This window comes from Anopheles merus, chromosome 2L (assembly GCF_017562075.2).
Source record: "Anopheles merus strain MAF chromosome 2L, AmerM5.1, whole genome shotgun sequence".
Taxonomy (NCBI): domain Eukaryota; kingdom Metazoa; phylum Arthropoda; class Insecta; order Diptera; family Culicidae; genus Anopheles; species Anopheles merus.
Genome location: NC_054083.1, coordinates 21,201,295 through 21,217,059, shown reverse-complemented (window position 1 = coordinate 21,217,059; position 15,765 = coordinate 21,201,295). Strand labels below are relative to the sequence as shown.

Sequence of the window (15,765 nt, the reverse complement as noted above, 5' to 3'; positions counted from 1 at the left end):
ATTTGGCAAACCGTTGCGCTGGAAGAAGACGTTACCGAAACGAAAAAGGGGCAGGAAAAATAACGCTTGTTTTGTAAACAACATTGCTTCCCATTGGAGGGGAAATGAGTATCGCATCTGCAATTGATCATTCACAGTTTAAATGCATTGCACCGTTTTTGCATTGCCAGATCGAAAAAAAAAACGAAAAAAAAAATGATTGACAACAAATAATCATCATTTCAAAGAACGTCTGTCAGAGCTGTGATAGAGACCTTGAGCTGAATGAGCACCTTCCCACACCGAACGTTTGATTTGTTTTCCAATCATTCCAATTATCCCGTTCGGCCTGGAAATTCCAATTAGCAGTACATTTCAGAAACCCGCAAAGCAAAAAAGTTGACAGAAGAAAGAACAGTCTCAGTGAGCTGACTTCCGCGAAGTGTAAAGTCGTTATTCACGTTCGTCTTTGGCCGTTTTCAACCAGAGCCGGTTGGTAAGGATGCTGCACGAAGGTAAGCAACTGTAAAACATGACGTGTAGCCTTGTTGCGATGGCGTCAAGAGCAAGGAGAGGGCGGGGGCGAACGCAAAGCAAAATCGAAATTAATCAAACTCAGAAGAATGCCACGGATGACGGTTTCTTTGTCAGCAATGTGAATGTGTGTGTGAGTATATTTTTTGCTGTCTTGTATATTTAATTTTGATTTTTCTTTGAAATAAGATTGACGGTGATGAAGTGGTGAAAAATGAGAAACAATACATTATCCGACAGACAGATAAAGAAGAAAATTTGATTGTAATAAACAGAAAAGGAAACTCTGACAAAATACAAAAAGGTGTAGAAGAAATGTAGATGATCATACCATGGTTTGAGTTTTACAGGGTTTCCCAAGGTTTTGTTTCTAGTTTCCCGAAAATTTTGGGTTGTCTCCCATTTCCATCCCATTCTGTTCCGAAATGATCCTCCAACTTGTACCGAGTCAAAATTTACTTAGTTACAAGCTCGTGGCTTTATTTATACTTGCTCCAATTACATGACTCACAATTTGTAATAACACCCCAACAAGAAATTGATCATAAATTACGTTATTACCTTCCTTAACATTGTAGGGGTTGAGATAAGGCATACGATTTATGTGCTGCTGATCTTCAAATTTATTATTACGATGTGCCAAAACACAACAAAATCTAACCAACCAGAGCAATCAAACGGATTATGGAACAATAAATCTGTCACCTTTGCAACTCGAGTGAAAATTCAAAAACCCATTGCAGCCAATTCAGTACAGTGCCGACAGGAGCGATCGCCGGCCTCCTGCTGACGACTGGCACGGGAGTGAAGCGCCAGCACACCATCATAATCGTTAGCCGCTGCTGTCGGTAATTAATGATCATCGATGGGGCGATCCCGTACGATCTCCCACTGAATCAGAAGGGCAGTTAGTTTAGCGTTCCATCGAAAAAATATGCCAAATTGGTTCGGTGACGTTGTGGTTTCGACTGTCGAGGCAATGGTGCCATCGTTTCAAACGGCTAGAGACCATCTCGGCAGAAAAAACCTCTCGGTACTAAATGGACCATACCACGAGGCAGATGATAAATGATCTTGGTTGGTTCCGGTTTCGATTTCAAGCTGAACTTGGCGGGGTTCGTTTTCTTATCCACGTGCCGTTAAGTGAATGCCCCTATATTGGGTTACGATTTGCGTTGATTGATTTACGAAACGGAGCGTTCGTTCGAGTGCAGCAAACGATCATGAACTCGATCAAGGTTTTCCCGCCTCCCGCAAGGCAAAGGTCAGTTGGATAAAAATATGTTTAAAAAAACGGATGCCCATCCCGACCGGAACTCACAAACGACTTGGACGTGATGGATGCAATTTGACAGTTTGCCATTTATCTGACGCCGTTTTTTGTCTTTTTGTTTTTAACCCACTCACGATCCAACACAGTGGCTAAGTCGACACTTGCCACCTCCCGGAACTGACAGCCGGCTAAATTAATGCCCCGATGCAGGCGGCGTGTGTGTGTGCGACTGCGTCCTGAAGCGCTGATGGAGCGCATCAATGCAGCGGGCGAGCTGTCCGGCAAAGCCGACTGACAGATGCGATGGGTGGTGGATTAAGTGCAATGGCGGAAGCAGTACGGAATGTCTGAGAGCGTTCCTTACGGTTTATGATCTTGTTTAACTTTTTCTCCTTCCGTTTCGTGTGCGTTGAGAATACGGTTCGGTGTTTCGCAGCGGCTCAGTGCAGTGTCAGGTTTAATTTTTCTACGTCTTTCCGTTAGTGCAAAACGCGCGTGATGAGGAATATTCCATGGCAAGTGCCAAATAAACCAAAAACACACGCAAACAAACACTCACAGAGAGATTAAAAGAAAACAAGTTAAATAAAGTTAAAAGAAAAACGGCTCAATAAAGGAAACATCGACCTGAATAATTAAGACACAACAGAAAGAGATGATTTCATTTTACAGCGTGTGATTTAGGAGCTTTTTAGTGCAATAAATAGACCTTGAATACCGACACAAAGAATGGAGCATTTTATACATCATTATAGTTCTCCTTTTTGCTCAAAATATGCAATCTTGCAACGGTTTGAACTTCCTGTTGTTGCATATTGTCCGAGGAAAAAAAAAGCAAACAAACATCGCCATGCCCGCATACAAGCCAAACCCGATGTATGCTCTCGGCACAATGATACGGTCAAGTGACCCTTCGCTGTAGCGCAAAAAAACATAGCATCAACACCAACCTTTTGGCAGGGCTGAGTTCCCCGCCTGCACGTCCGAATCGTGTCAGGTTGCACACATCTGGCATGCATCATGCAGGGCCGATGGGCTTTTCCTCCTGTTTATTCCCTAATTTTTTCTTCCCGCTCCCTCAAGATAAAAGAAGCGATGATCTACTGCCAGCCGGCTGTGGCTGGCAGTGAATCAACTCTGTCCAAGCCAACGTAAAAAGTGAAGCAAAAAGCAAACCCCTTTCTCTTCCCATTCGGGCGGATGCGCCTCATCATCTTTGCATCGTTTTTGGCGGTCAATCTACCGCTAAAGAATGTAGTGAAATATTTGAATGAAACGCGACAAAAAAGCGCACACACAGTGGGGATGCGCTTAAGTTTTGCCTAGAAGCTGTAGCGGCCGTTATTTTTTGCTTTGTCGAATAAAGAAACAATTTCTACCAACCAACAACCATGCGCCTCCATCGTCTCGGCATCGTGAGTCAGCGGCATCGTGTGTCCGAGGAACTCGGTGTTACTTATTTAATCGTTCGGTTGTGTGTTCGAGTGACAAATGTTATGCCCGGCCCGACAAGGGACAAGCTAATATTAATCAAACACACAGCCAAAAGCGGACGGCGGCTTGTTGTTTATGATTTATAAGGTTTAAAAACGATGACTGTGAAGAGAATTATGGATGGGATGGAATCTAAATAGAAAGATATGCGCCGAATCGAAGAAATAGAACATCTTGAAGCTGTAAAATCATGGTTTGAAATAGTTGTTTTAAAATAGTTACAAGTAATAATCTGCAAATCATGTTTCGTCGTAAATTATTGTACATGAATCTGGCGAATTCGTCTAATGCAAGGATCATTTAACAAGCTGCACCTGTGTCATTTTCACCCTCAAAGGTGTCATATTTTCAGCGAACGTACAAGCGGACATCTTAATCGCCCGTCGATCTTCAAAGTAGGCGGATGCAGTTGAACTTATTCTGTCATCCGCATGGGGAGGCGCGTACAGGCGATATAAAACCGTGTTTCTTGAGTGCGGCTCATCGTATCTGAACTGTTCCACGACACAACCCATTCCTAAGCGATGCACATAAAACGTGACGAGGCATGAATGATTTAATATTTCCCGCACGCCAGCCTTTCCCGTTCTTTTGGCTCAACATACGATCGGATTAAAGGGCCCGTTAGCACCCATTTAAGTGCGTTTAGTGTACAAGTAGTGTACATGTACAACAAGTAGAGTATTTGAGAGTTTTTATTCAACAAAATAAGGAAAAGGAAGAATATAAAAATTTTCATTTGAATTATAACTATTTTTAAAGAAATAGTTCAAACGTTTCATTTTAAAAATTAAATTATATAATTTGCTTGCAGATGTCGCTTGTGGCAGCTAGAACTTCGAAAGCATACGCACCCAATAAGTTGCCGCCAGAGGGCGCACTACGCTTCTTTCGTAGAACCACTTGCGCACAAACTTGCTTTGCTGTTTTTTTTTTCTAGTGATATGAGTTTTTTTTTCTTTTTGTTTTCTTCTTCATATGTTTACTGCACATATTTGCCTTTTCACAACACATACGACCGTGGATTTTCCCACGAAGTAGCGAAAGATAATTTATTTTTAAAAACACCCATCTTCATCAATACACTCGGCCGCAAACTGCCGGCACACTGCCAGCACGGGGCAAGCAAGGCAAAGGGGCGCATGCAAGCAAGCAAGCGGCCCCATCAGCGGAAGTGTGAGAAAAGAATGTGAACATTGTTTAATTACGAGCTTGTGTGCGGCTCATGTTTGGCGCCGCCAAAGGTCTTGAAAGGTCTCCTCCGTCGGTGCTGTCGCCGCGACGGGAAACCTTCGCCAGTGTATCGAATTTGTAAGAGAAATGTATTTTTCCACAGGGGAGAAAAAAACATTTAACCTGCCCTTGGTATCGGTCCAAATTGAACTAGGTATGAAAGATTTGATTTAAAAAAATAACAGTAACCTGCACCTACCTTAAATCCCTCGCTAGGGTTATCGTCGTCGGGTTCGTTGGGATCGTTGGAGTAGCGCAGCCCGGAGGACGTCGTGTTGCATGGACGGTAGTGATAGATCGGCCTCGTCGCCAGTCGCTGTGACTCAGGGCGATGGGCCGCAACACATTCGGGCTCCCGGGTACGCTGGGAGGGCTGTGTTGCTGTCGGTTCGGCTGGTGGCGCCTGAGGTGCGCTTTGCTGGCGTTTCGACGGCAGAAGGATGTCTTCCTTGCTATAGGACACGCCGAAGTCTGCTGGCACGACGGCAGGCGATCGCGGAGAAAGCACAAAAGGAATGTAAATTAAATTGCAAACGCATTCAGCACACAATACACCCAACCCAAAACGGTTAACAAATCGTTCATTAACATAAACAGATAAACGATACACGAAGAACACGGGATGGTGAGAGATTTTGCGTGGGTAAATGTCTTAATTATGTTTCGAAATTATTTACGATCACGCGACATTTCATTCTAAAGGAACGCTTTGCTAATACAACCAATTAGTTTGTCGGCGAGGATTTAGTGGCAACGTTTACGTCACCCACCACCAACAAACACATGGTATATGTCAGTTTGTTTTACCGTTTTACTGGGAAACACTAAACCGCCACTGTATATAGTCTTTTCTCGTCCTTTACTTTACTTTACTTTTTCACAACACATAAAACAGAAAGACTTGAAACACTCAAACGCGAAGGTGTTAACCGGACGCGGGAATTGATGGTTTTGAGTTATTTCCTTAACGTCTGGCACACAGAGTGAACCTCACGGAAAGTGAGAAGCCGGGGTAGCACGAACAGATGTTTGTGTGGATACACAAAACGGTACACAACGAGCCAGGATCGGTTATGGATCGTAAAGTTTAACGATCCTCAGCCTGGTAAACAGTAGCACGCAAACGGCGGTTAAGCAGGCGGGGTTGGATTGTGTGAGAAAGTGTTAACAACAAAATAGTAGGAGTGTTTATTGTGTACCGTAAAAGTAAAAAAGAAGATTGATTTTAAATGGAAATGAATTTTAAAAACTTGTAAACAAAATAAAAAGGGAAAACGGTGGAGACGCCTAGTTATTTACTTGCAATGGTAATCAAATTTAATTTGTTAAACGTTATCATATTTTAATGTGTTATATGAAATGATCATTGCTCACACGATCAAATCTGAATTCAATATTAATTTGCATCGCTCATTTTTGAACCGTAATATGTTTACCAAAACATGTTTCTTCTCAATCTACAAACATGAGTGAAATGAAAAATAATTTTAAAAAAAGCATCAAAAGGAGCGTCTGATTTACGCGCCAAATGTTTTGCAACCCAGCATCCCAACATCGTTCGAGAATCGAGGGCACTATTTTCGCATGTTAACAGATCGCAACGAGCTGGCCTCGTCCGCTCTCGAGGATCATCATGTTTTGCACTGCACTGCTAAAGTAGCGCACGAATGTGCTAATAAAAAAGCAATAAATCACGGCCATCGGCTTTAATTACAAGGAGTGGCTCGCATTCATTTGCTACCCCCTCCGTTGCGCGTCTCGTTTGCAGCACAACAGCACAGCAGCAGTCCTCACGCTCTGTTGCAAGCGCAGTTTAATCAGCGTGCATCTAATTGACACGTTCGCTGCATCATGCTACTGCTGGTTACACCGTGGCCGGTAATACGATCCTCATAAAAAGGGAGCTCAAAAGATAACCAAAACAAGAACAGAACGAGAAAAAAAACTGCAACCAAAATTAATGTGGCGCAACGTAAGGGTAGATAAATTTGTCACATATTTAAACACCGTTTAACACACGCGTCACGCGTTGCGGTGATGGTTTCCTCCAACGATCGAACGCGGTGCAACCAACCGATTGGCCCTGCTGTCAACCAAATTTTCGATGAGCCGCACAAAAAGGTTCGTCGCGCGGTTCGGAAAGGTCTGTCGACAAAATCAACAAACACACACGCCCGCACACACACACCCGTGCATGATAGACGGGTGATGCAGCACCCCTGGCATGACCTTGTCAACCGAAAGACATTTCTCTTTTGTCCTTGCAGTTCGTGTGAAGAGGTGTGAACATGCTGTGTTACCTGTCAGTGATCGTTACCAAGTGGAGAGGAAGAAAACGAAAACGCGTGTGGGTGGTGTGAAAGAAAATCTGTCCGACACACGAACACACACACGCACACACATAAAAGACATAAACGGATGTAGTGAGAATTTGTTTTAGCCAACGAATGCCGGTGGTAGACACAACACAACATTGAGACACAACGTAGAGAAACGGCACGACACGTTACCGGGTTTGACATCGGCGGTCAGGATTTCGTCTTTCAGCGTCATGCTGATGCGGCGGTCCTACAGGCTGACCACCCCCCCTTGAAGCTACTAGGACGCACAACAAGGGAACGGAGGAAGGGAGAGAAAGAGAAAGAAAGCGAGGAGTACAACCGGCCTAAAGCCGGCCAGGTGGAAAGGGGGGAGGAGAAGGGAAAACCTTTGCTCTTATCACTTGCGATGGGTCGTTCGTGCTCGGTGGTTTCAGGAAAGAGGGGAAGGGAAAATCACTCACTAACACTAACCGCAAGGGGAGGGGCTGGGAACTTTCTCCCAGCAAACTTTCAGTGCACGGTCGGGTCGGGTGAAATATACTCACAACACTATACGTATGCACTACTAGACACTGCACTCGAGCAAGAAAAGAAAGCCACACACACACACACAATCGCACACGTGAGTATTCAATCGAAATGGACAATCGGGGAGGTTTTTTTGCTTATCTGTTTCGCCTGATACTGGGGGAAAAACTATATAAAAACGAAGAAAAATTGATTTTTTAATGTAAATTTAGTAAAAAAAAAAATTCAGAGGAGCCTAAAGTTTCATAAAAACAAGTTGAATAACCAATTTAATAACTTAAAAAGATCAAATAAAATGTAATAAATTGATAATATCGCCACGCTACAAGCCTTATTTGTGTGGTAGGTATTCATAAATTTTTTCTCATAGTTAAAGACTTATTTAGAACTTGAAATAAGTCCAGAAAAAATAATCAAACATGTCACTTGTCAGTAGGCATGATTGATGTAATGCAATGCGTTGACTAATTATTCGTCAAAGCTGACGAAGCTTTACTAATCTTGGGTCAAAAAATACACCTTGACCAATAATTTCGAATACAAAGCGTTTGTTTCGCAACATGCTACAATTATATATTGTGAAAAATTTAATGACAGTTTTTGCATGTATTCATACTCTCAGGTCAGATTTGATGAGTTACATTCCTAGATTAGTTATAGTTTTATGCTAAAACGCAATAAAACAATTAAGAGAAATTGTCGTGAAATATTGTTAGAAGGGTGAGCCTCCTGACACTGTATTCAGAAGTCTCAAGCCTCTTAATATTTAATTGAATCGTTAATAAAACAATCAATAGGTACCATCAGATGTCACCTTTAGAAGGCAGAGACGATCTGATCGTCCAAGATCGATACGCACGTAGAAAAATATTAAGATTGTGAGGGAACGAATTCGACGTAACGTGGAACGGTCTTAACGAAAAATGGCGTTAGACCTGAAATAGCTCTACAGATCGGCTCATAATATTATACCAAAAAATCTTGGACTTAAGGGCTTCAAGCACCCTAAAGTTAAAGGTTGGAAAGAAACAAGATGATCCTGTCATGGCACGCTGATCTTAAATTCATTGACTGAGAAATTTTTTGTTCTGGAGCAGCCACACAAAACTATCGAGTGTGAGCAGCACCTAAGGAAAATATTCTTGCGTCCCAAATTAAAGCTCCTCGTCTATCATAATCCAGTTTCATCGGTGTTTGGGAGACAATTTGTAAATTCCGGTAAATTCCTATTGCTTTTCATCAAAAAAGGAGTAAAAATCAAAGCCAAGCTTTATAAAACTGAATTTTAGGTGAAAATTGTTGCCACAAACTAGCAGAAGATCTATGGAAAGGATCACTATGTATTTCAATAGGAAGGTGCACCGGCACACCCTGACAGGGCGCAGAGAGAATTTAACCAATTTCGGACGAAAACAGAGTGGCCGCCTAGCTCTCCTGATTTGTATCCGTTAAAATTTTTTAGTTTGGACGTACATGTTATCCAAACTAAATGATACTAAAATATTAAATTTGAATCAATCTAGCGCTGATAAAGCTATTAAACCAGAAAAAATGCTCTTAGAATGAGATCGTGCTACCTGTGAAAGTTTCGAAAAACGTTTACGGTAGGTGGTGAACGATTCCAAAAAACTTACTGTACATAATCTACAGGAATAGAACTTCCTAAAACATGTATCAGTCAATCCAATATACTGCGTTGAATTTGTATCCGAACTTATTGATCACGGTGTACTAACGACAAAGAGACACTACCTAGGGATTCCTATACATGGTAGAAAATAAGAAACGTTCTACAACGAGGGATAGCACAAGAGATTGCCAGCTGATCGTATCAGAATACACGCAGCTGTGTGTGATTCCCTAAGGCTGAATGTTGGCCGGGAAATGACATGCAAAATGCACTATAAAATCAACAACAGCCATTAAACGAGTCCATCACATGATCGCTCGAACCACACAGCGTGTCTTAAGCCCCCTCCAATTACCCCGAAGCAGTCAATATCAATTAGTGAAAGATGTGTGCGACATTCCGCAACCGGTGCCAACTGATCCGAATGAAAGACAGGCGTTACAAAAACACACAATCAAACGCAAACGCGGCCAATGATCTACAACCGAAACCTCCGACAATGAAACCAAAACGTTGGAAGGGTGTGGAGGGGGATGAGGAGGGCGCCTATACACGCACATGGGGCTTGGACGATTTAAATTTAGTTCTCTATTTCATCACAATCCTCAACACTATGTCGTTGCATTTCGGTTCCTTTGACGATAAGTAAAGAAAAGGGGGAGAGACTTGCTAGGGGGGTACACGCAATTCAATTACGCAATTGCGCAATCACGCGGATTGCATGTTCGGTTGTAATGACCATCGCGTACCAATCCGGCACAAGGTGAAGCCGTGGAATAGTAGCCTCCTGTTCGTCACTGCCAATCGGACCCAATATTTGCCAAGACCAACCTCAACGCAATCCGGGTCAGACACACACACGCAGCAGCGTCATGAATTGGCAGGTTGTTTTTTGAGTGACAAGCAGGTTGCAAAGTTTGCGCCATTTCCGCTTTTGCTTTCCGCAACGCCAAGTCTCGCAGGCGACAGGTGAGCTAGACACGGTGGATTTCGCACCTGGTTGCTGTGTTGCACCCGGCGTCTAGAGGAAATGGATTACACTCTAGGAAGAGGAAAAAAAAGGTCCGCCACCATCAAAACACTGCCGTTCCGAAGGATGATCTAAACACATTCCTGCTTCGCATGCACGCCCACACACACGGTTGGCGATGGAGGAATATTCCAACATTCCACCCGGCCACGTAATCTTGGGCCGAAAACCAACAACCGTTCCCGCGCTGAAACGGATCGTAAATAAACTAATTCCGCCCCCCAATCGGGGATGGAACGGGCAGACGCGGGCCGCGCGACCGTAAAAATGTGCTCATTTTTGCATTTGCTCAACCGGCACTAGGTAAAGTTGGTTGAACTAATAAACTGTTTTCGTTCCGCGCACATGGACACAGAAATACACACATTTATACCTTGGGAGGGCGTTGGTGGACAGGTATTAATATTTTTCAAGATCACATGCGGCTCGTGGCAAAATTTATACCGCCATTTCGAGCGAGTATCAATCGGGAGAGTGAAGAGTGTAGTAAATTAAATCTTAAAATCCGATGGTCCGATGGTGACACATTCCATTTCGGGGGTCAGCAACTACTGTATCAAAAGTATGTTGACTCACTAGAGCAGTATCATAGTACGGTTTTAGCTCTCTAAAAAGAAAATTGGATATTGGATGTAAATAATTACGAATATGATTCGTTTTGAACTAGCAATGAGGTTGATAACCTTACCACCATCATGATACGGATCCGGACACCGAGGGCGACCGAGGTTTCAGTTTGTTGTTGAACAGTGCAAAGAAACATTTTCTTATGATAACTACATATGCATGAAGATTAACATATTTTCACACAAATGGAAGAAAACACTTTCCACAAGAGCAGAGCAGCGAAGTAAAGAGACGGTCACAAAAAATGCACAATGTTTTGATTCGTCCACTCTGACGACAGTGTTGCCAAACGCATTGAAGCTCGTTTATTTGACATTTCTGTCAACTTAAAAAAAATCAATCTGACAACACGATACAAATGAGACACTCTCGCATTTTGTGCAAATCATTCCAGTTTCAAGGACCATCGCCCGTCGATGCACTGCGAGCTGAAAACGATCCCGAACCTGCAGGTCATTGTGACGCTGAAGTCGCTCATCTCACGGAATTACGCCAAGGAAAAATTCGTCTGGAACACTTACTACTGGACGCTGACCAACGAGGGCATTATCTATCTGCGCAACTGTCTGCTCTTTCCTCCAGAGGTCGTCCCTGCGACACTGATCCGGCGTGAGCGGGCTGTACGGGACAGTGCCAACTGCAAGACAGTGCGCCAAGAAGGCTTCGTACAGCGGCGGGACACTGAAGGGCGTGAGATGTACCGCCGGCAGGCGAATCGTTACGTGGACAAGCGTGGTGACGTTGGATCCGGTACCGGGGAGTTGCAGTTCCGCGGAGGATTCGGTCGTGGCAACCAGTACGATTAGGACGGGAATGTCGTCTTGTGGAACGCTCACATCGCATTTGAAATTCTTCGAAAGAACCGCAACGCAGGTGCACTTCCGAAGAACAGATAAAAGCAAGGCTCTCTTGGATTTCACAACATAACCTCAAAAAGATGTTCAAGTTTTGAATGGAATGCATTAACGGTCGACTGATGAAGATTTATCGACATTCTAACCTTCAAAACAAACAATTCAACGAACCAGTCCGCTGCCAATGCATGTGAAGGGTAACAAATCTTCACCCATCAAGTAAAGATTATCGGATGTCGCCAAAACTGAAACCGGCTGAGCGTGTGTGTTGGCGTACAGGCGTGCAGGTAAGTGGAAACATGGTTGTGCTAAGAAACTTGTGCCAAAATGGCGCTGTAAACTGATCTCTAGGATGTTACTGGGAATGACCCCATAGCACATGAATGAAATATGAAACAAGGCACGTTTCGCTACATCTCAAACGAAGACCTTCACTACATCGCTTCTTATCGGCGTCTTATGGCGCCCAATGATGCCACCTGCAGCGATACTGGCCTGATCTAATGTCTTCTCGTTGTAGCAATTCTCTGAGCAATAAATTTGAGTGGGAAAAGCGTATACACGGGCGGCAAGATAACATTACGAGCATCTTCAACCCCTATGGTGAGCCTCCTGGTGGTGGTGGTGATGTCTGTGTGCCAACGCGCCAGCCAGTTTTTAGAGCTAATTATAAATAACGCTATCGCAGGCCGGCTATCAAACATCGGCCCACGACCACCTGAACGTGTGAGTTGACTTCCTATTTTGCTAGGAGCTTAGTATTATCTTCTCTTTTCCCCGTTTTGTGCGTTGCCTGGCTCTCACTTGTTCGGCTAGCAGCGCGATGTCGAATCTGCGCGTTGCGCGACGAAACGCTGTCCTTAGAGTCGGTGGATGTACTGAGCGAGCACACAAAGCGTCGTGTACACCCTCAAAATACAAAACCACTGTCTGCCACCATTTCCCTCTCACCCATTTAACGCGCTGCCGTCGCTACCCGTCGTCCTCGCCACGAGTGCGATCGCGACATTGTCGCCAAAGGAGCGCAGTAGTGTGCGCAAGGCAAATTTCGGTTTAAATTAAAATACCATGTTCTAGATTCTATAAATTGTTGGCAAATGGGCGAGTGTAGCAAAAGTTAGTGCGTGCGGGCTGATCCGAGGCTGCCTGTTTACTCGGAGATCGGTAGTGTCTGTGCACAACGAAAAAAAAAAGAAAAAAAAAAGAAAAAAAAAAGGAAAAAAGAGGGACGCAGGCGGTGGTACGCACGACAATCGATGTCTGTGCCGGTCGTCGTATCACGAAGGGGTTTTTGCTCTGGTTGCGGGAAAGGTAGCCGATGCTTCTATTCGATTTTTTTACTGAGATTGGTTAGATCTGATGCGCTAGTGTTAGTTTGGTAAATTGGCCAACGGTTCCTTGAGTTCAAAAATGTTTGTCCGAAAAATATTGTTGCTTGTGTAGTCTTACAATCACTGTTCAATTCGACTCGAAAGATGTAAATCGAAATTGGATTCACTTAGGTAAATTATTGTTTTAAAGTCGTAACATGATAAAGGGGAAACATTATTAATTGTTTCAATTCTTGTATAAAAATTCCTTATATTCCTTATATATGCTTGGAATTATAACATTCATTAATTTTGAACCGGAAAACTAAAACTCTTTTAAGGAAAGTAATTGCAAATTCTGAAATATGAACAGCATTCTATTCATTTAAGGTATCAAATTTCATTTAAGTATCGTTTTGCTTAATTTTAGGATAGCCGCGATCACCCAAACAGGCTTAGAAGAGACATACACAGGAAACGTATCAAATGTCCTGCCAAAACTCCCCGATTTGAAGCGTCCGAACTGTTTCTTCTTGCTTGTCTCACTCGCATTGCCACTCGATACCTCCGATCTGGTTCATTTTCACCGAACTCAATCCGGGTTTTGTACATCCGGGTAGATTACCGCTAAGAAGTGGAGCTAGTGGCCCGCATGGCCCCAAACAAACCCACCTCCTCTCCGTCCGTTTCGTGCGACCGCCCGGATAATCACTGCGCTCACTCACGCGTACCGACGGCGTGTACGATTCCGGCGCCACACACAAAAACAGCTGCTTTTCCCTGCTGCGATTTTGGTGCGCCGTGGCACAGCACCAGATGGATCAAGATATGTTGCTCGTTTTCCTCCTCTCAGCCGCAGCGGTAACCGGCCGAATCGGAGAGGTAATCGAAAATAAAACCACCATCACCACCACTACCATCGCCGCTACAGCGTTCCGGATGGGCACACAAATGGCGGTTGATGCGTTTCGCGGCGGTTGATGCGGTCGTCGCGCACACGGTGTAAGTTCACGAACTTTCCTTCAACAAGAGAGATTCAACCAGGGGGTCGCTCGGTTTGATTTTGGTTTTTGCTACAGACAATAGACGCAAACATAGACTCTCACACATACACACACACACGCTCACGGACACCTTTAGCACAATTAACAAATTTACGAGCTCCCCCGAACGACGAACTGCTCTCATCTGTATCGGTTTTTGAAACACAACGATCACCGCACCGTGACGCACTGTGTGTGCGTGTGGCGTGAAAAGGGGACCCGCACGCTGCACGAACAATTGGCAATCGGACCTGTTGCTGCTTCCTTTTGCTTGCTTCGATTCGGCTGCATACCCGATGCCGATCAACCGACGAGAGGAGGGTAAACGCAAACATACACACTACAACCAGGCACAAACGCGCCCGAGCAGAGGCACTCTGGGGGGCTGGGCCTTGATTCGATTATTTTGTTTTGGCACCAACCTACTTCGGATGCATCGAGTAAGTGCATCGATCCTTCGGTTTACGCACCCACACGAGAGACAGTTGACATTCATGTCCAACGTCTCAACACACGCACGCAGCGGGACCGATCGAATTTTCGTATTTTCGCGATCGAGAACCGATCGATTGCATTATGTGATCATTTCTCTTTTTTTTGCAGCTGCACTATTCATCCCCCATCCCCACACTTATGTAACGGATCGCAACTGCGGACGGAGTGTCGATTACTCAATCAGTTGCAGAAAAATGGGACTCAATTAAAATTGATTTATTTCTGACGTCAATTTTCTCCATTTCCGTCCGCAAAACCAGTGACACACTTGTGGTACGCAATGAGTATGGGGCAACATCAGAATACAATGGTGTTTTTATACGTATTTTACGTGAACTTTACTCAGTACATCACCTAAATGCTGGATTTAAATTTAATTTAAATTGCTTCTTTTCTGTTGAATTCGTTTTTCGATCCGATTTGATAAACTTTCTCACATCATTGTTGTCTACTTTTCAAGTACGATTCATGATCATTCTCAGGGCATCTACACAATTGCTTGATTTTTGTCACATTTTTTCAACAATTTTCAACAAAAAATAACTTCTTAATGTCGAACTTCAGTAGATCATGTTATAATATCCCCACATTAAAACATCTGCAACACTTAAACTACACAACACTGTGTAATGGCACTGGGAAAGCAACGGTGTACGTAACACTTTGCCATTAGCCACCAAATCTCAACCCTCTTTGTTCCCTGTTGCACCACCCTCTGCACACACTGCACGCACACACCCAGCACTCGGCTGCTACCCTTAACTGTGAACTCACTTTTCTGCTCGAAAGCTCGACTGAAACTGAACTGTCCGCACTGAGCAGGGGTTTGCCTTTGGCTCAATCCACGCTCGATCATTGCAGATCTCGGTTTCGGTGTTTTCGGGTGCCGTGCCGTTTCGCGATCGTTTACTCGTGCTCGTCTCACATTCGGGCACTGTTCGCCGAACGTATCCTCCGCCGGGGAGCGGGTTTGTTTGTGTGAGGGAATGCCATTTGTTTCTGCGTTACATTCACGCTAGAATACCGGCCACCCTCGACAAAAACACACCCGTACACACACCCACACACACACACACACACACCGAGGCTGCGCTGAGCGCGATCATGATAAGATTGTCCTGCTTTCGATTGGCTTCAAGTTCGATCGACGAACGATCTTTCTTTTTTGTTCGTTATTTTAATTACACACTTTGAGCGGGACACACTGCTGCAGTGCGTAGTAGGGGAGGATTGTGGTGGAGTGAGATCTTGCCAAACGGGTGGGATGTTTGAGGCGGAATGCGTACTGCCTACTTTTCTTTCGATTCTTCTTTTGATATTATTGAGTAAAAGACCTGGCGTCTCCACTAGGTTTTAATGCTCGTTCGCATTTTATCCCACGATCGTGTTTATGTGGTTGTGTGACAGGAACAGC

General features: G+C 44.1%; 2 protein-coding genes across 6 annotated transcripts in view; one reads left to right on the top strand and one right to left on the bottom strand.

Moving 5' to 3' along the window:
• Window positions 1–15,220, bottom strand: part of LOC121591583 (obscurin) — a 65,696-nt gene extending 50,476 nt beyond the window's left edge. For 4 of the 5 annotated variants that reach the window (XM_041912279.1, XM_041912280.1, XM_041912277.1 and 1 more), the window contains exon 1: window positions 4,713–4,984. Coding sequence is in view for 1 of the 5 variants with exons in the window: in XM_041912278.1 (XP_041768212.1) it covers window positions 4,713–4,984; window positions 15,126–15,207 (354 nt within the window). In the remaining 4 variants the exon portion in view is untranslated. Of the gene's footprint in view, window positions 1–4,712; window positions 4,985–15,125 lie in introns of those variants that run through there. The other variant, XM_041912278.1, reaches the window with a different exon arrangement.
• LOC121591587 (40S ribosomal protein S10-like) lies at window positions 10,957–13,279 on the top strand. The gene is made up of 2 exons (XM_041912289.1): window positions 10,957–11,790; window positions 13,244–13,279. The coding sequence occupies exon 1, from the start codon at window positions 11,066–11,068 to the stop codon at window positions 11,453–11,455; it is 390 nt and encodes a 129-aa protein (XP_041768223.1). The 5' UTR covers window positions 10,957–11,065; the 3' UTR covers window positions 11,456–11,790; window positions 13,244–13,279.
• Window positions 15,221–15,765: the final 545 nt, after the last annotated feature.

Coding starts and splice junctions, on each gene's coding strand:
- LOC121591587 (XM_041912289.1), top strand. CDS start 11,066: ATGCACTGCGAGCTGAAAACGATCCCGAACCTGCAGGTCATTGTGACG.